Source organism: Lepidochelys olivacea (genome assembly GCF_965140295.1).
Source record: "Lepidochelys olivacea isolate rLepOli2 genome assembly, chromosome: 1".
Taxonomy (NCBI): Eukaryota; Metazoa; Chordata; order Testudines; family Cheloniidae; genus Lepidochelys; species Lepidochelys olivacea.
In genome coordinates, this window is record NC_140411.1 from 354,893,597 (window position 1) to 354,913,613 (window position 20,017).

Genomic DNA, 20,017 nt, shown 5'->3' on the forward strand with positions numbered 1-20,017 from the left:
ACGGTGAGTGGGGTCAGGGAGGGGTGAGAGGTAGAGCTGGCTGGGTTGAAACAGCAGTGGGAAGGGCTGCTATTTGAACATGGTCCGGGTGCAGGAAGGACCCAGGCTCAACGCTTTGTAAAAAAGTCCTTTAGTGTTGGTTTTCTCAGTCTAGGCTCCGCTAATAGACACCTGGGCAGGACCCTTCCCTGCAGGGCAGGCAGTGCCCAACAAATGCCCCCCTTCCCTCCCAGAGCGGCAGGCAGCAGTCACATGTATTCTTGTCCCTTCTGCATCCTGGATGCTTAGGAGGATGGGGCCCAGGCCAGGAAGATCGGGCCCAAACAGTCTCCCTCCTAGGGAGGGATGGTCCCAGCCAGAGGCTCCCAGCATGGCCAGTGCATGAGAAATCTGCTCTCCCCAGGCAGAGAGTGATGGTTCTAACTAACCATGAAGAAGCTGGGGCAATAGGGAGCAGTACAAGGTTGGTCTGAGGCCTGGGCTCAGGTGGATGGGGGCTTCTCCTCGGCACAGTTCTCCTCTTTATCTGAGTCCTCCCGCTTTTTCTGCAGCTCAAAGTTCTGGAAGGGAGCAGGATGGGGGAATGGTGAGAAGCAAATGGGAACCAGCCATTTCCCACCCCACCATGGCACTCCCAGCACAGCACCTCATCCCCTCACCCCTAATCTGGGACTGTCTGTACAGGACCCCACAATGCTCCCAACACAGGCCCCACTTCACCCCACTCTGAGCTGGGACTGGGGGCTTTTTCCTGGTGAGGGAAGGGGTGTGGTGCTGGCAACTCACTAAGGAGAGGGAGGGGAGCTTCAGGCAGGGCACTCTTACCTCCAGCTCCCGCATGACCTCATCCATAAAATCCCCTGAATTCTGTTTGTACGCGACAGCCAGTTTGATAGCATCACTGAAGAGCTGAGGAGAAAGGAGGGGCACTTGTCACACTGGGAATGAGAGGGGCGTCTAGGATGCCCAACCCCAGATGAACCCACAGGACTTTTCCCCCCACCCTACAGCACCCTAGAGAAACCAGCCATGAGACAACCCCCCAGCTACAGGACCCCCCCCACACACACACCTGGGAGGCAGCCAGCGAAACATCCTGTCTCCCAAAGAATGCCTGCTCCTTCTCACCTCCCCATGCTGCCTTGCACCAGACCCATCTCACATAGCCAAGCTTTACCTTCACTACGTTGGTGCCATCTGCAGCTGAGACAAAATAGAAGGGCAGATTGAACTTCCGGGCAAAGTTGAAGCTTTTTTGAGTCACTTTCAAATCCGCTGAAGGAGGAAAGGAGAAGCAGTTATTGAGCCATCACTGCTGGTAGCAGGCCAAGCATGCCCTGGGACAGCATAGAGAAGAAGTCCAAGCAACCTTCGTGGGGGCATCTCTCGCTGGCAAGGCCCCCTTCATGCAGCGCATGGTTTGGATGGTGCCTCCTGACAACTAGAGGAACCTGCAAAGGGTGGCAGGCTAAACTAACAGTTAGCAAGGAAGTACATGATGGAAAAGGACCTTTTCGTTGCTGGTCAAGGCTTTCCACAGATGGACCCTGACAGGGACTCTCACCTCATGGGGGGACATCTGGTGCAGTGTAAACAACAGAGCATTACTTTTCATCTGTCCCAGCTCCCAGGTCTGCATGGCTCTGTCTGTGCTAGGGATGTCTTTCAAACGTTTCTCACTATTGCTAACAGTGGTACACTTGCAGCGTACCGGTGTTGTCACAGAACCATCACCTTTGCCCTCCCTCTGCTGCTCTTCCACTGTTTGTCACGCTCACTTGTTGCTGCTCGTCTCAAAGCAGACTGAAATCTCTTTGGGGCAGGGACAGTCTCACCCTATGTTTGCGCAGCACCTGCAGAAAGGAGCCTGATTTGGATGGGGCCGCTGGGTACTTCCACAATGCAGACTATAAACTGTAACAATGTCAGGGAACCTGGTGAGCTAAGAGGGCTCTGCCAGCTGGCCAGCGTGGTGCAAGCTGCTGTTCAGGGGAGCGGGAGGAGACCGGAAGGAGACTGGGTGATATCAGGCCAGGGCTCAGCTAACCGTGCTATATATTTATGTCTGTGCTGAAAACAAATTTGTGTTTTCCGTTTCTTTTTCTGAGCAAAACAAAGTCAAGAGGCAAAAACATGCTGTAAAAGGCCAGCACTTTATCTAGTAAAATATGATCTGTGGAGTCCATCTCCAAGAAGCCCTTGGGACCAGCCAGGTGGTCACTTCCTTCAGCCATGTCACAAAAGGACCATCCCACAGCACTGAAAGGCTAAGAGGCAGAAACACTCACCATCAATTTTGTTGGCCACCACGATGCAGGGGATCTCTGGGCGGAACTCTCTCAGCTCCTTGTACCAGTTATTCAGGTTCTTGTAGGTGACCTTCCTCTGCACATCAAACACCTGCCAAGGAAGAGCCACCTGTCACCAGGCCTGCAGCTGGACAGTCCCTGAGCAACCCGCTGCACTGAATATTTGCAAAACCCACCATGCAAAATCACTGCCTTTCTTTTTAAACACACAGAATTGCAGAGTTAGTGCCTGAAGGGAAGCTGCTGAAGGGAGATTATTTAGATTGGATCAAAATGTTTGATACAGCATCCCATGGAACATGACTGTCAGAATTAAATACAATTGGCTTAGACCAGACACCAGCATAGGGGCTGACAACTGGCAGGAAGGCGGTAAAACAGAGGCTATGGTAAATGGCAAACTATCATCAAGCCATTAAAAAAACCCCAGCCCCTCTCCCCGCACTAAGCTATCATCAGTCTCTTGATCTCTCTGCACATCCTGCCTTGAATAGTGCTGAGGATACTCACCCTCAACAATAATGAGGGTGGGGAGGACTCTAATGTGCCCTGTAAGGATAGGTGTCAGCCCCAGTCTGATTTACAACTTCATTAATGAGCTAAACAAGGGGGTCAGCCACATGTTAATGAAGTTTACAAATGATGCTAAATTAGGAGGAGCTGAGAATAACAGTGTGGACAGGGGAGAGTAAAGAGATTAAAGCCTGGAAAGGGAACACATCTGGGCAGGAAACTCCAGCAATGGGAAGCAGCAATGGCTGAAAGACAAGGGCAATGAGAGGAGGCAGCAAATGGGACATGAATTTGCAGTGCAATAATCCTGCATAATAGACCAATGCAGCTTTGTGCTGCATGCTCCAAGGTATCGAGTCACAAAGCAACAAAGGGTCAGACCTCCCTATATGGCTTTGATGTGACTGCACCAGGAAAAGTGCATTCTGTTCTAGGCATGATATTACTGGAAAGCTGTTGATGAATTGGACAGAGTTGAGAGAACAAAAGAAATACAAAGGGGTTGAGGAACGGAGTTATGAGGAAAGATGAAAGGTGCTAAAGGTAAACAATGACGGGACAAGGGACAGGAGAACAGTATAGGAAGGACTGTTAACAGCAAGCAAGGAAAGGAAATATTTACAGCACTACATAAGAACATAAGAATGGCCGTACTGGGTCAGACTAAAGGTCCATCTAGCTCAGGGTCTCAAACACGCGGGCCGCGGGCTGCATGCGACCCGCCAAGTTATTTTCTGCGGCCTGCCATAGGCGCCAGCTCCACCAGCAGCCAAGCTTCCCTCACCACGCCCCCACCTCCCCCAACGCGCCGTGTCCCCACTTCTCCACCTACCTCCCAGCGCTTCCTGCCACCAAAGAGCTGTTTGGTGGCGCTTAGGACTTTCCAGAAGGGAGGGGGGACGCGGCGTGCTCAGGGGTGGAGCTGGAGAAAAGGCAGGGCCAGGGCGGGGATTTGGGGAAGGGGTTGGAATAGGGGCAGGGAAGGGGCGGAGTTGGGGCGGAGACTTTGGGGAAGGGGTTGGAATGGGTGCGGGGAAAGAGTGGGAAGAGACGGGGCAGGGGCGGGGCCTCATGGACTAGACATTCAGCATGTATGATTCTTTGCTGTGAGTAGTTGGGAAGAATGTTTGTTAAAAGTGACAACGTATTTTGTATGAATAGTTACTTTAAAAAGTTCCTGCCATTACAGCTACATTGATAGACTGTTACCGTAGATCATCATCAGTGTTACTGACCACATAAGGAATAGTTACAGGTATTTATATTTTATTAAAACCCCTCTTCGCATTACAGTTTTAAAAAAGTTAATACATTGACTTTTAATAGCATACTATATTACTCTTCATTTTTTTCATTTTTGACTATACTTTTGAATCGTTGTATGAAAAGGTTTCAGTGATGCGGCCCTCGGGCCAATGTACTAGTCCCCATGTGGCCCTCGTGGTGATTTGAGTTTGAGATCCCTGATCTAGCTCAATATCTTGTCTTCTAACAGTGGCCAGTGCCAGATGTTTCAGAGGGAGTGAAAAGAACAAGGTAATTATCGAGTGAGCCATCCTGTTTTCCAGTTCCAGCATCTGGCGGTCAAGGGCTTAGGGATACCCAGAGCATGGGGTTGCATCTCTGACCATCTTGGCTAATAGCCACTGATGAACCTATCTTCCATGAACGTATCTAACTATTTTTTGAACCCAGTTATACTTTTGGCCTTTATAACATTCTCTGGCAATGGGTTCCTCAGGTTGACTGTGCAGTGTGTGAAGAAGTACATCCTTTTGTGTGTTTTAAGCTTGCTGCCTATTAATTTCATCAGGTGACATCTGGTCCATGTGTTATGTGAAGGGGTACATAACACTTCCTTATTCACTTTCTCCACACCAGTCATGATTTTATCAACATCTACCATATCATAGAATCATAGAATACCAGGGTTGGAAGGGACCTCAGGAGGTCATCTAGTCCAACCCCCTGCTCAAAGCAGGACCAATCTCCAACTAAATCATCCCAGCCAGGGCTTTGTCAAGCCTGACCTTAAAAACCTCATATCCCCACTTAGCTGTCTCGTTTCCAAACTGAACAGTCCGAGTCTTTTTAATTTCTCCTCATCTGGAAGCTGTTCCATACCCCTAATCATTTTTGTTGCTTTTCTCTCTATCTTTTCCAATTCTAATATATCTTTTTTGAGATGGGGGTGACCTGAACTGCACGCAGTATTCTAGGTACGGGCGCAACATGGACTTACATAGTGGCATTTTTATATTTTCCATCTTATTATCTATCCCCTTCCTAATGATTCTGTTTGCTTTTTTCACTGACGCTGCACACTGAGCAGATATTTTCAGAGAACTATTCACAATGATTCCAAGATCTTCCTTGAGTGGTAACAGCTAATTTAGACTGCATCATTTTGTATGTACAGTTGGGATTATGTTTTCCAGTGTTCCCTACTTTGTGTTTATGAACACTGAATTTCATCTGCCACTTTGTTGCCCAGTCACCCAGTTTTGTGAGATTCCTTTGTAATTTGTGGCAATCTGCCTTGGACATAACTATCTTGAATAATTCTGTATCATCTGTAAACCCTGCCACCTCACCGTTTACTCCTTTTCCCAGATCATTTATGAATATGTTGAACAGCACTGGTCCCAGTACAGATCTCTGGAGAACCCCACTATTTACCTGTCTCCACTGTGAAAACTGGTCATTTATTCCTACCCTTTGTTTCCTGTCTTTTAATCAGTCCCTGATCCATGAGAGGACCTTCTCCTTATCCCTTAACAGCTTAAGAGCCTTTGGTGGGGGATCCTGTCAAAGGCTTTCTGAAAGTCGAAGTACACTGCATCAACTGGATCACCCTTGTCCACAAATTTGTTGATGCCCACAAAGAATTCTAATAAATTGGTGAGGCATGATTTCCCTTTACAAAAGCCGTGTTGACTGTTCTGCAACATATCATCATCTATGTGTCTGATAATTCTGTTCTTTACTGTAGTTGCAACCAATTTGCTTAGTCCTGAAGTTAGGATTACTGGCCTGTAATTGCTAGGATTGCCCCTGGAGCCTTTTTTAAAAATTGGCATCACATTAGCTATCGTCCAGTCATCTGGTACAGAGGCTGATTTAAGCGGTAGGTTGCATTCCACAGTTAGTAGTTCTGCAATTTCTTATTTGAGTTCCTTTAGAAGTCTTGGGTGACTCTCATCTGTTCCTGGGGACTTACTACTACTGTTTATCAATTTGTGCCAAAACCTCCTCTCTCAACACCTCAGTCTGGGACAGTTCCTCAGATTTGTCACCTGAAAAGAATGGCTCAGATGTGGGAATCTCCTTTACATCATCTGCAATGAAGACAGATGCAAAGAATTCATTTAGCTTTTCTGCAATGGTCTTGTCTTCCTTGAGTGCTCCTTTAGCACCTTGATTGTCTAGTGGCCCCACTGATTGTTTGGCAGGCTTCCTGCTTCGGAGGTATTTAAAAGTATTTTTTGCTGTAGTTTAAAGTCTTTTGCTAGTTGGTGCTCAAATTCTTTTTTGGCCTGTGTAATTATACTTTTACGCCTGACTTGCCAGAGTTTATGCTCCTTTCTCTTTTCCTCAGTAGGATTTGACTTCTACTTTTCAAAGGATGCCTGTTTGCCTCCAACCGCTTCTTTTACTCTGCTGTTTAGCCAGGGTGGCATTTTTTTGTTCCTCTTATTATTTTTTTATTGGGGGTGTATATTTAATTTGAGCCTCTATTATGGTGTTTTTTAAAAGTTTCCATGCAGCTTGCAGGCATTGCACTCTTGTGACTGTTCCTTTTCATTTTCTTTTAACTAGCTTCCTCATTTTTGTGTAGTTCCCCTTTCTGAAGTTAAATGCTATGGGGTGGGCTTCTTTGGTATTTCGCCCCGCACAAGGATGTTAAATTTAATTACATTATGGTTGCTATTACTGAGTGGTTTAGCTATATTCACCCATTGGACCAGATCCTGTGTGCCACTAAATCGAGAATTGGCTCTGCCTTTGTGGGTTCCAGGACTAGCTGCTCCAAGAAGCAGCCATTCATAGTGTCTAGAAATGTTATTTCTGCATCCCATCTTGAGGTGACATGTCAATATGGGGACAGTTAGAATCCCCTATTATTATTAACTTTTCAATTTTTATAGCCTCTCTAATGTCCCTTAGCATTTCATAATCACCATCACCACTGTGGTCAGGTGGTCAATAGTATATCCCTACTGCTATACTCTTACTATTCAAGCATGGAATTACTATCCATAGAACTTCTATGGCTGTTTGATTGATTTATGATTTTTATTACATTTGACTCTGTGGTTTCTTTCACATATAGTGCCATTCCCCAACCAGCCTGACCTACTCTGTCATTCCTTTATATTTTGCACTCTGGTATTACCCTGTCCCATTGATTATCATCATTCCATCAAGTTTCTGTGATATCAATATCCTCATTTAATACTAGGCACTCAAGTTCACCCATTTTAGTATTTAGACTTCTTTCCTTTGTATATAGACAGGTTTCAGAGTAACAGCCGTGTTAGTCTGTATTCGCAAAAAGAAAAGGAGGACTTGTGGCACCTTAGAGACTAACCAATTTATTAGAGCATGAGCTTTCGTGAGCTACAGCTCACTTCATCAGATGCATATCGTGGAAACTGCAGCAGACTTTATATATACACAGAGAATATGAACCAATACCTCCTTCCACCCCACTGTCCTGCTGGTAATAGCTTATCTAAAGTGATCATCAGGTGGGCCATTTCCAGCACAAATCCAGGTTTTCTCACCCTCCACCCCCCCACACAAATTCACTCTCCTGCTGGTGATAGCCCATCCAAAGTGACAACTCTTTACACAATGTGCATGACAATCAAGTTGGGCTATTTCCTGCACAAATCCAGGTTTTCTCACATCCCCCCCACCCCCATACACACACAAACTCACTCTCCTGCTGGTAATAGCTCATCCAAACTGACCACTCTTCAAGTTTAAATCCAAGTTAAACCAGAACATCTGGGGGGGGGGGGTAGGAAAAAACAAGAGGAAACAGGCTACCTTGCATAATGACTTAGCCACTCCAAGTCTCTATTTAAGCCTAAATTAATAGTATCCAATTTGCAAATGAATTCCAATTCAGCAGTTTCTCGCTGGAGTCTGGATTTGAAGTTTTTTTGTTTTAAGATAGCGACCTTTATGTCTGTGATTGCGTGACCAGAGAGATTGAAGTGTTCTCCGACTGGCTTATGAATGTTATAATTCTTGACATCTGATTTGTGTCCATTTATTCTTTTACGTAGAGACTGTCTCTTTTTAATTTTAAGTGCCAGCAATCTGGTTCCATTTTGAGTTAGGGGGAGCCCATCCTTCCCATATAGGCTCCTCCTTTCCTAAAAGGTTCCGCAGTTCCTAATAAATCTAAACCCTTCATCTCTACATCATTGTCTGATCCATGCATTGAGACCCTGCAGTGCTGCCTGTCTACCTGGTTCTGTGCCTAGAACTGGAAGAATTTCAGACAATGCTACCATGGAAGTCCTAGACTTTTATCTCCTATCTGGTAGCCTAAATTTGACCTCCAGAACCTTTCTCCTACCTTTCCCTATGTCATTGGTACCCGCATGTACCATGACCACCAGCTCCTCCCTAGCACTGCACATAAGTCTGTCTAGATGTCTCGAAAGATCTGCAGCTTTTGCACCCAGCATGCAATTTACCATGCGGTTCTCCTGGTCATTGCAAACCCAACTATCTATATTTCTAATAATTGAATCCCCCATTACTATTACCAGTCTCTTCCAACAACTGAGGTCCCCTCCCACATAGAGATATCCTCAGTGTGAGAAGATACCATGGCATCATCTGAAAGGAGGGTCCCCACTACAGGATCATTTCCATCTGCTCCAGTTTGATGTTCTCCTTCCCCAAGACTTCCATATTCCTCAGCAGCACAGAGGCTGGGGGTGGGACCACTCTGCTGTGTTCCGGAAAGTCTCCTCTTGTGTACCTCTCTGTCTCACTTAGCTCCTCCAGTTCAGACACTCTGGCCTCAAGAGCCTGTACTCGGGGTAACATTATTAAAGATAATGTGTAGGATGAATACCAAACAGGTTCTGTTACCAGCCAGGAATCCTCTACAAACACAGAGTGAAAGCCACAGGTAGAAGAATGCCCTTACCATGATACAAGCATGGGCCTTGTGGTAATAGGATGCATGCATACTCTGGAACCTCTCCTGTCCGGCTGTGTCCCAGAAGTCTGAAAGGCACAAACCAGCAAGTTCAGCATGCCATGACAGGAAAGAACTTCCAACCCCCTCATAACCCAACCCCAGAGTTCAGCCCTCTCCTGTGTGTCTACTGATACGAGCCTTTGCCATGACAGACTGAGACATTCCCTGACCAGTTTATAAACACAGGCTCTCGCTATACATGGGGTTTAGATGTGCCTGTGCAACACCCCAGCAGAGACAGTTGGCATCAGTTTAAACACAGTAGTGCAAAAAGTTCTGTGTAAACTGGATTTAAAAAAAACACAGAAAAACAAGGCACGGCATGGGTGCAAAAGCTGAAGAAAATAAGGTGAGAAGTACTCAGATAGTACAGGGATGATTGTGGGATCCAAACCTAAACAGATTGGGGTGATCTCAACAATGGCAGTGTGATCTTTTTTAGCAGGGTGGTCCACAGAGCATTCTCCATGCCAGGACCCTGGCTGTCATCCTCCCTGGGCAGCCTAAATGTGGCTCTGTCCAGCTGCAGTGTCCCTGTGGCTGCAGAGGCATGGAGGGTAAGGTGGTCTCTGAAGTAGCCAGGTCCCAAACTACTGAGTGCCTCACAGACTAAGACTCTGCTGTGAAGTGTAAGAGGAAGGGGAAGAAGTGTAGCCTCACCAACTTCCCCCACTGCACAGCTCCAACCCCCTCCTTTCCACTCCATTCTTTCCTGCATTGTACCAACACCCTCTCCCGTCTCTAACCTCTCCATATTGCCTCCAACTGCTCAGACTCCCCTGCCCCTCCTCTTCCCATCCTCACACAGTTTGGACACTGCTCCAACTCCTCCAACATCACACCCATTGCTATGGCTACTCACATACCCGCCCACCTTTCCCTCCTAGCTACAGACTAGGGACCGAATGGCTAGGCAGCAGTTCTGCGGAAAAGGACCTAGGGGTGACAGTGGACGAGAAGCTGGATATGAGTCAGCAGTGTGCCCTTGTTGCCAAGAAGGCCAATGGCATTTTGGGATGTATAAGTAGGGGCATTGCCAGCAGATCGAGGGACGTGATCGTCCCCCTCTATTCGACATTGGTGAGGCCTCATCTGGAGTACTGTGTCCAGTTTTGGGCCCCACACTACAAGAAGGATGTGGATAAATTGGAGAGAGTCCAGCGAAGGGCAACAAAAATGATTAGGGGTCTGGAACACATGAGTTATGAGGAGAGGCTGAGGGAGCTGGGATTGTTTAGCCTGCAGAAGAGAAGAATGAGGGGGGATTTGATAGCTGCTTTCAACTACCTGAAAGGGGGTTCCAAAGAGGATGGCTCTAGACTGTTCTCAATGGTAGCAGATGACAGAACGAGGAGTAATGGTCTCAAGTTGCAGTGGGGGAGGTTTAGATTGGATATTAGGAAAAACTTTTTCACTAAGAGGGTGGTGAAACACTGGAATGCGTTACCTAGGGAGGTGGTAGGATCTCCTTCCTTAGAGGTTTTTAAGGTCAGGCTTGACAAAGCCCTGGCTGGGATGTTTTAACTGGGAATTGGTCCTGCTTCAAGCAGGGGGTTGGACTAGATGACCTTCTGGGGTCCCTTCCAACCCTGATATTCTATGATTCTATGATTCCTTCTTGCCATCCATGCCTCTGTTAAGGCTAGAAGGACCATGGGCAGGTGGTAGGATTGTGCGGAGAGTGTGTACCAGCTGGAGGTAGGGACAGGCAGGAGAGTTGACATGTGAAGTTCCTAACCCAGATCTGTCCCTAGTGCACAAAGAAGGGTTCTACGCACCCATTCACAGCATAGGATGCTCAGCTGAATACGAACACTCCATGAAGAGGAATACAACCAGAAACAATAGATCCGAGAGACGTGAACTGCTCCATTCATCTCAGTGGGAGTTCTCATTCTCCTTTCTCGAGCATTTAGCATACCAGCATGGAAAGGCGTTTAGAGGCCCTCAGAGGGGCAGGACCCTCAGATGCTTGCTCATGTGGAGGGGGAAGATAAGGGGCTCAGACCCCCCCCCAGTCAAGCCACACATGGGGGTCAGGGAGAGGGCTATACATGGGGGGCAGGGAGGGACAACCCTGAAAAGAGCTGGGGTGGGGGAAGGCAGGTAAAGGGCTTCAGACTCCTCTCTCAGCATGGAAGGGCCTCCCAGATCCTAGCTCACATGCGGGACAGGAAGAGGGACCCACACCCCCACAAGGATCCCAAGGATCTGTACAGGGGCCTGTGCTGTTCAACATATTGATTAATGATTTGGAAAAAAGGATGAACAGTGAGGTGGCAAAGTTCAAAATTATTCAAGATAGATACGTTCAAAGCAGACTGTGAGGAGTTACAAAGGGATCTCACAAAACTGGGTGACTGAGCAAGAAAATGGCAGATGAAATTCAAATTGATAAGGACAAAGTAATGTACAGTGAAAAAAAAATCCCAAATATACATATACAAGAATGGGTTCTAAATTAACTGTTACCACCAAAAAAAGAGATCTTGGAGTCATTGTGAAGAGTTCTCTGAAATCTTCCACTCAATGCACAGCAGGTGTCAAAAAGACTAACTGTATGTTAAAACTATTAGGAATAGGATAGAAAATAAGACAGAAAGAACATAAAAATGGCCACACTGAGTCAGACCAATGGTCCAGCTAGTTCAGTATTCCATCTTTCTGACAGTGGCCAGTGCCAGATGTTTTAGAGGGAATGAATAGAACAGGGCACTTATCAAGTGATCCATCCCCTGTCATCCAGTCTCAGGTTCTGGCAGTCAGAGATTTAGGGACACCCAGAGCATGGGGCTGCATCCCTGACCATCTTGGCTAACAGCCATTGATGGACGTATTCTCCATGAACTTATCTAACTCTTTTTTGAACCCAGTTATACTTTTGGCCTTCACATCACCACCTGGCAATGAGTTCCATAGGTTGACTGTGTGTGGTATAAAGAAGTACTTACTAATGTTTGTTTTAAACTTTTTGCCTATTAATTTCATTGGGGAACCTTTGTTCTTTTGTTACGTGAAGGGGTAAATACCACTTCCTTATTCACTTTCTCCACACAAATCCTGATTTTATAGACCTCTATCATATCCCCCCTTAGGCCCAATGCCACTATATAAATCCACACCTGTGTCCAGTTTAGGTCACCCCATCTCAAAAAGAAGATAGTGGAACTGGACAAGGGTGAGACAAAGACAACAAAGATGATCAAGTATATGGAACAGCTTCCATAAGAGGGGAGACTACAAAGATTAGGGCTGTTCAGCTTAGAAAAGAGACAACCAAGGGAGGATATGACAGAGGTCTATAAAATCATGAATGGTGTGGACAAAATGAATAGAGAGAAGTGTTATTTACCCTCTCACACAATACAAAAAATAGGGGTCACCTAATGAAATTTATAGGCAGCAGGTTTAATACAAACAAGAGGAAGTACTTTTTCACACAACTAACCTGTGGCAATCACTGCCATGGGACATTGTGATGACCAAAGTATAATTGGTTCAAAGCAGAACTGGGTAAATTTATGACAGAAAGGTACATCAATGGCTATTAGCCAGGATGGTCAGGAATGCAACCATGTGCTTTGTGCAACCCTAAATCTCTGAGTGCCTGAAGTCAGGTGTGGAAGACAGGGGTGGATCACTCCACAATTGCCCTGTTTTGTTCACTCCCCTGAAGCTCTACTACTGACCACTGTCAGAGACAGGATGCTGGCCAGATGGACCAAGGTCTGACCCACTATGGCAGCTCTTGTGTTCTACAGTTTGAGCCCCATGTGAGTGCAAAAAATAATGAGAAGAACAAGATGTTTTTGTAAAATTATGGGTTTTTAAGAGGTTGATAGCTCAGAAACCCCCTGCTCAAATGACCCCACCTTTGGACTACTAACACCATCCAGCACCCCAATGAAGCACTATACATTTCAAAACCACCCAACTCATCATATGGATTTTAGAGTACTTAAAATGGTCCACCTTTAAACCGGAAGCCATGCTCAACCTTAACTATAGCAGAGTTGGGCTCTGCTATAAATACCAGTACAACTTTCCTAGTGTAGATGCTGTTATACTGGTACATAAGTACTTCACACCACGAAAGGAATAGTGGAATACAGTAGAACCTCAGAGTTATGAACATCTTGGGAATGGAGGTTGTTCACAACTCTGAAATATTTGTAATTCTGAACATAATGTTATGATTGTTCTTTTAAAAATTTAGAACTGAACACTGACGTAATACAGCTTTGAAACTTTACTACGCAGAAGAAAAATGCTGCTTTTAACCATCTTAATTTAAATGAAACAAGCACAGAAACAGTTTCCTTACCTTGTCAAATCTTTTTTTAACTTTCCCTTTATTTTTTTAAATAGTTTATATTTAACACAGCACTGTACTGTTTTGACCTTTTTGGGGGGGGAGGGGGGGTCTCTGCTGCTGTCTGATTGGGTACTTCCAGTTCCAAATGAGGTGTGTGGTTTACCGGTCAGTTTGTAACTCTGGTGTTCGTAACTCTGAGGTTCTACTGTAATTAAAACGGGTAAGGTCAACTGTCTAATGGTATAATTGCATCCACACTGTGGCTTTTACTAATATAACTATTTTGGTTAAAAATAAAATCACAACTTTAACCAAAAGAATTTTAGTAATAAAACTTTCAAGTGCAGACAAGGCCTCAAGTATCAGGAAATGTTGCACCTGAGTCCTGAAACAAAGAAAATAGTGAGCAAAATGGTAATTGGGCCCAGACACCCACAGAGAAGGTGAGGGCTTTCTTAAACCCAGCTTCTCTTAGAGAACAGAGGGAAGAAAAAATACACACAGAAGGATCTGGGCTTTGCTAGGAGAATGTTAGTAGATTCTGTTCTGTTACTGTAACAGAAAAGAAGAGTCTGTCTAATTTAGCTTGTAGTGAAGTGTGAAATTAAATGGATTAAAAACTCACTGATTGATAGATCTCAGAATGTAAACTATAAACAGGGGATTATTATTGCGCAGTGGACTCCCACAGGGATCGGTTCTTGGCCTTATACTATTTAACATCTTTATCAATGACCTGAAAGAAACAAAATCATCACTGATAAAATTTGCAAATGACACAAAAATTGGGGGAGCGGCAAATAATTAAATAATTAAAAGGACAGGTCACTGATGTGGAGCAATCTAGATTGCTTGGTAAACTGGGTGCAAGCCAACAATACGAGTTTTAATATGGCTAAATGTAAATGTATACATCTGGGAACAAAGACTGTAGGCCATATTCACAGGATGAGGGACTCTAGTGATGGAAGTGATTCTGAAACAGATTTGAGGTTCCTGGTGGATAATGAGCTGAACATGAGCTCCAGGTATAACTCTGTTTCCAAAAGGGCTAATGCGATCCTGGGAGGTATCAACAGGGGAATGTTGAGTAGGAGCAGAGAGGTTATTTTACCTCTGTATTTGGAACTGATATCAGAGAATCACAGAATACCAGGGTGGGAAGGGACCTCAGGAGGTCATCTCGGCCAACCCCCTGCTCAAAGCAGGACCAATCCCCAATTTTTGGCCTAGATCCCTAAACGGCCCCCTCAAGGATTGAACTCACAACCCTGTGTTTAGCAGGCCAATGCTCAAACCACTGAGCTATCCCTCTACCAGACCACTGCTAGAGCACTGTGTTTATTTCTGGTGTTTACAATTCAAGAAGGATGTTGGTGAATTACAGAATATTCAAAGAAGAGCCATGAGAATGCTTAAAAGATGAGAAAACATGCCTTAAAATGATAGACTCAACTAAAAGGAGGTGAAGAGGTGACTTGACTAGAGTCTATAAGTACCTGCGTAGGGAACAAATACTTAATAGGCTCTTCAACCTAGCAGAGAAAGGTATAACATGATCCAATGGCTGGAAGCTGAAACTAGACAAATTCAGACTGGAAATAAAGCATACATTTTTAATTATAAGAGTAATTAATCACTGGAACAATTTACCACGGGCTATGATGGATTCTTCATCACTGGCAATTTTAAAATCAAGACTGGATGTTTTTCTAAAATATCTGCTCTAGGAATTTTTAGGGTGGGCAGGGGGAGTTCTGTGGACTGTACTATATATAGGAGGCCAGACTAGATGAAAGCAATGGTCCCTTCTGGGGATGATTATTATTATTGATGAGACTATATGTGTAATGTGTGTGTAGGCTCTTTGTTGTTTTAAAATCCCCTTTTCTCTAACACAGTAGATGCTGGTTATTAACAATCCTGATACTGACAATTTTTGGTTATTAGCAACATTTTGCTGGAAGCTGATCCTATCCCATTAAGCATAAAGTTAACTGGACTCAGATATTTGCAACTGTCATGCTGCTTATTGGCAACTTTTCTTCTTTGCCATGGAGCCTCCCCGTGGTGGGGACCCAGCAGCCACACAGGAGATAACGCAGGAATCCTGGCGCTGCAAAGTGGGAGGAGAGGCTGGGAGGGTAGGCTGCAGACAGGGCAGCAGCATGGAGATGGGCTGCAGCCTGAATGCCAGGGCTTTCCACAGGGGGAAGGGATGTTGGGGGCCCATGGGGCTGCACAGTACTTCTTCCTGCACTGTCTAGGCTGTGCCCTGTCTTGGCACTGGGGGCCTGGGCTCAGCACACTCCAGCGCCCTCATTCTCCATGGACAGACCCACTCATAGGCAGGTTTTTGGGGCTGCAGCCAGGTATGGAAGCACTGGGATATGACAAGCCCAGGGAGAGGGAGAATGCAGGAAGAGGTACAGTGCAGCCCCATGAGCCCCCAGCATCCCTGCGGAAAGCCCCAGCATCTAGGCTGCTGCCACACTCTCCCCTGCCCACAGACTACTCCCACAGCCTCCTCTCCCATGGTGCTGCAGGCTGGAAGGGGGAGCTACAGGCAGGGCAGCAGCTGGGATGCGGGTTGTGGTCCAGATGCTTTCCAGGGGGAGCAGGAATGCTAGGGGCCTGCATGATGCCTCTCCTGGTGCTCTCAGGGTTGCATCCTGCCCTGGCTCTGGGGGCCCAGGCTCAGCATGTCCCAGCACTTCATTCCTGGCTGCAGCCCTGTAAACCTGCCTTTTGGTTATTGGCAACTTCTGGATAATAGCAACTTCTTGCTGGGAGATGAGAGGCTGCTGGTAAGTGGTATAAGCTGTACTTCATTCCAACTGCTAAATCAAAACAATTGGTTTTAAGAAAGCTGTTGGTCAATATTGCTCTTCACAGGGTCCTGAAGGTAGGAAGCACACAGGTTCCTGAGTCTGGCCAGCAAGATGATAAGCGTTTGGTGTTCATGGGTCAGTGTACCAGGATACCATCTAAGAACAGAAGAATCATGAGATTCCACCCCATGACAGGTACAGGCAAGAGACCAAACACTTTGGAGTCAGAGAGATCAGAAAGAGGACTGAAGTGCCACTAGCTTCACTGCTATGACATGGACCAAAAGAGGACAGAACACTGAGTCGCTGGTAACCTTATTCTAAGGTTCTCACACAGTTCCTGCCCCACTGGAGAAGCACATTAGTAATGTTTCCCATTTCTGATGACACCACCACCATCCTGTTGCCCAGCCTTACTGACCTCTCCCTCTCCTCTCTCATCCAAATCTCACTGCTTTTTCCTGCACAATATATTGAAAATCCAGCTCTTCTTTTTGGTCCCAAAAGCTAAAACACCTGTCGAGGCTTCAATCACCTCCCATCCTGATTACAGCAGGCTTATCCTCCGTGGCTTCCATGATTCCTTCATCATGCCCCTCCAGTCCATCCAAAATACAGCCCATAACGTTAACTTCCTTGCCTGTCAAGCTGACCTCATCATCCCTTTTGGTCCCTCTGCTGGCTCCCTCTTTGCAACTGCATTAAATTTAAATTCCTCGGCCTTTCCTCCAATGTCCAGCGTCACTGCACATCTGCCTACATCACAGTACTTTTCCCTTAACATGTCCCTCGTACCCCTTCCACTCCACCAGTGGTACCAGCCTCAATGATCTTTTCATTCCTTCTCCCACTTCTGTCTCTGGGCCTTCTTCATGCTGCCTCAGGTGCAAAATGATTTCCCAATCTGTGTTCACCAAGTTCTCATTCAAATTCCTCTTAGACTCATTTCTTCTGCAGTACTTCAAAACTGGGAGTTCATAGCAATAACAAAGGTCATTCTCTCGTCTCAATTTCCCAGTGTGATCTCTCTTCCTAATGCTGCCTTTGAGATTGTAAGCTCCTCAAGGCAGGTACTGTCTTTGTGTCCTATATAGCCCCAAGGACACTGTCAGGATGAAAACTACAGCTAAAAACAGCACAAGTGTTTCTACAAAAATGGTCAACAGTGACACTGATACCATGGACACTGCCATTGCCCTTATTTGGGTTCAGTTTACACCCAGTTGAGATGAACAGGAATTCCTGGACTCAACAGAGGTCCTTTAGTGATGCCATAGCAGGGATTTCCCATGGCTGTACCCAGCACTCACAGGGAGGATATGTGCTCGTCTCCTAGGAGGTGCTTACCCACAAGGATATTCTTCCCATCCACATTGGTTGTGTATTTGTAGAGTGTCAAGGCAAACGTAGAGAGCTGCTGGGGTCGGCTGTGCATAGGTTAAGGAGCTGAAAAGTGAGTCTTATCCAGACACCAATCTCATGTTCAGTAGAGCACCTGTGAGGGGAACTTGCTTGAGGGGGGCTAGGGCAAGCAGTCAGCAGCTGGGTCACCAAGCTGCTCCTCTGCAGTGTGTAGCATAGCTAAGCCAGTCATTCAAATTTGCCTCAGAGTTTCAATCCCAAACTAAGGGTTAGTCTACACAGGAATCGATACAGTGGCGCAGCTGTACCGAGCACTGTGGTGCTGCTGGTGTAGACGCTCTGTGCGGACGGGAGAGAGCACTCCCATTGGCACGATTACTACATCTCCCCGCGTGGTGGTAGCTATGCTGGCAAGAAAGTGTCTCCCACCGACATAGCACTGTCCACACTAGCGCTTAGGTCAGTGTAACTTACATCGCTCGGGGCGGGGGAGGCTTTTCCACACCCCTGAGTGACTTAAGTTATCTTGAAGTAAGTGCTAGTGTGTACAAGCCCTAAGGTGGGGAGTAGGAGCTCTATAGTTGAAGTGCCCATGACAGTCCTATAGGCCGCACAGGACCAGCTGCTAACACTGCAGTGCTCAGGAAAGGAATTCTAAAGAAGATACTGTAGTTGATAGTGGGGGAGGACCTTCTGAGGAGGAACAGAAGTTATAAGTTCCCAAGTGCTGTGTGGATTTAGCTAGCTTATCAGTGTACTATAAAGAGAGTCTAGGTCAGGCAGGGAAAGCTAGGAAACAGAACTCTGCTGAGGATGGGATGAGAGCCCCTGATGAGAAGAGCATGGTTAAACAAGAAGGCCTCAAACAGACCATTTCCCCTTCATGTACCCTCCTGGGCCCTAGACCAAAAATAAACAGTGGTGAGGTCTGAAAGAACCCAAAGGATACAATCCATCCAGGAGGAACCTTTCCATTAACCTGCAAGTAGAGAAATGACACAGGCCCATTAGTCCTTACCTGATCACCTTATTATCTTCTTTTTCCTCATCCCTGATATAGATAGGCCCCCCACTCCTATACATTCAGCCTCTCCGTTGGTCTCAGACACAGCTAATAAACCACTGTGAGGTAACAATAACTGGAGCTGCTGCTTTGTGCAGCGGAGAGGCAGAGACGAGACACTGGTTGAGGAGTGCCAAGCTTGTATGCTGCTGGAGCCTTCCTGGCACGTGCAATAAGGGCCAGTTACTCACTTGGATTTCCCCACAGCGCTGTCCCCCAGGCAGATAATCTTCACGTTCTCATCTGCATCATACTTCGTCTGGTCCAGCTCCTTGCAGGAATCTCCCCCTGGTGCATCTCTAGCCATGCTGCCTCCACCCTAGCTGCACAGAAGCCACCTCTCCTGGGATCAAGGGGAAGATTTTACTTTTCTGAGCCCCTCAGAAAGAGCTAGGGTAAGCTCATAGCGTTACAGTCTCCTTCCTAGCCATCAAAAAGCAGTTATGATCAACAGAACTGCTGTGCTGGATCAGACCCCAGCCCTGTGGTGGATACACCTACCCCGAATGCAATGGAAAGGCACCACTCCATCCAGAGCCTCCTGACACCGCCCACAGCTCCTGGCTCTCCCACCTATCATCCCCCGCATCGATCACCCTGGCCCCCACTGGGGACAGCTCCAGGCTACCCCACCTATCATCCCCCGCATCGACCACCCCCCCACGCACCGTGGACAATTCCTGGCTCTCCCTCCTATCATCCCCGGCATCGATCACCCCGGCCCGCACCGGGGACAGCTCCTGGCTACCCCACCTATCATCCCCCGCATCGATCAGCCCGGCCCGCACCGGGGACAGCTCCTGGCTACCCCACCTATCATCCCCCGCATCGATCAGCCCGGCCCGCACCGGGGACAGCTCCTGGCTACCCCACCTATCATCCCCCGCATCGATCAGCCCGGCCCGCACCGGGGACAGCTCCTGGCTACCCCACCTATCATCCCCCGCATCGATCACCCTGGCCCCCACTGGGGACAGCTCCAGGCTACCCCACCTATCATCCCCCGCATCGACCACCCCCCCACGCACCGGGGACAGCTCCCCACCGACCGCCCTCCCCCGCCGACCGCCCCCTCTCGGCAGAGCCCCGGCCCGACACTCACCAGCCGGCCCCGCTGCGTCCCCGCTGCTACGCGACGCGGCGCGCGAGGCCCCGGGTTGCGCACGCGCCGCAGGGACCCCGGGCCGAGGCCGCCCAGCAGCGCCTGAGGCGCCGAGCGCGGCGCGGGACGCCAGGGGCCACGCCCCCGCCCCCGCGCCGGCCTCGCCCGCGCCGGCCCAGAGCCCGCCTCCGAGCGGCCCCTCCCCTCCCCGGCCCGCCAGGGGCCGCCCCCCGCCCCCGCGCCGGCCCCGCCCCCGCGCCCGCGCCGGCCCAGAGCCCGCCTCCGAGCGGCCC

At 47.6% G+C, this 20,017-nt stretch overlaps 1 protein-coding gene across 2 annotated transcripts; it reads right to left on the reverse strand.

Annotated features, from left to right (window-relative positions):
* Positions 1-113: 113 nt before the first annotated feature.
* On the reverse strand, positions 114-19,880 carry RABL2B (RAB, member of RAS oncogene family like 2B). 2 transcript variants are annotated; one of them, XM_084617488.1, is made up of 9 exons: positions 19,725-19,880; positions 18,814-18,965; positions 18,509-18,538; positions 17,545-17,624; positions 8,998-9,077; positions 2,289-2,400; positions 1,178-1,275; positions 826-909; positions 114-560 (listed from the first exon to the last, which is right to left on the reverse strand). In XM_084617488.1, exons 2-9 carry the CDS (start codon positions 18,927-18,929, stop codon positions 483-485), a joined length of 678 nt encoding a protein of 225 aa, XP_084473614.1. In that variant the 5' UTR covers positions 18,930-18,965; positions 19,725-19,880; the 3' UTR covers positions 114-482. The 2 variants fall into 2 exon arrangements, with proteins under 2 accessions (XP_084473614.1, XP_084473615.1); XM_084617489.1 differs by having other exon boundaries at positions 18,814-18,962; positions 19,725-19,873.
* Positions 19,881-20,017: the final 137 nt, after the last annotated feature.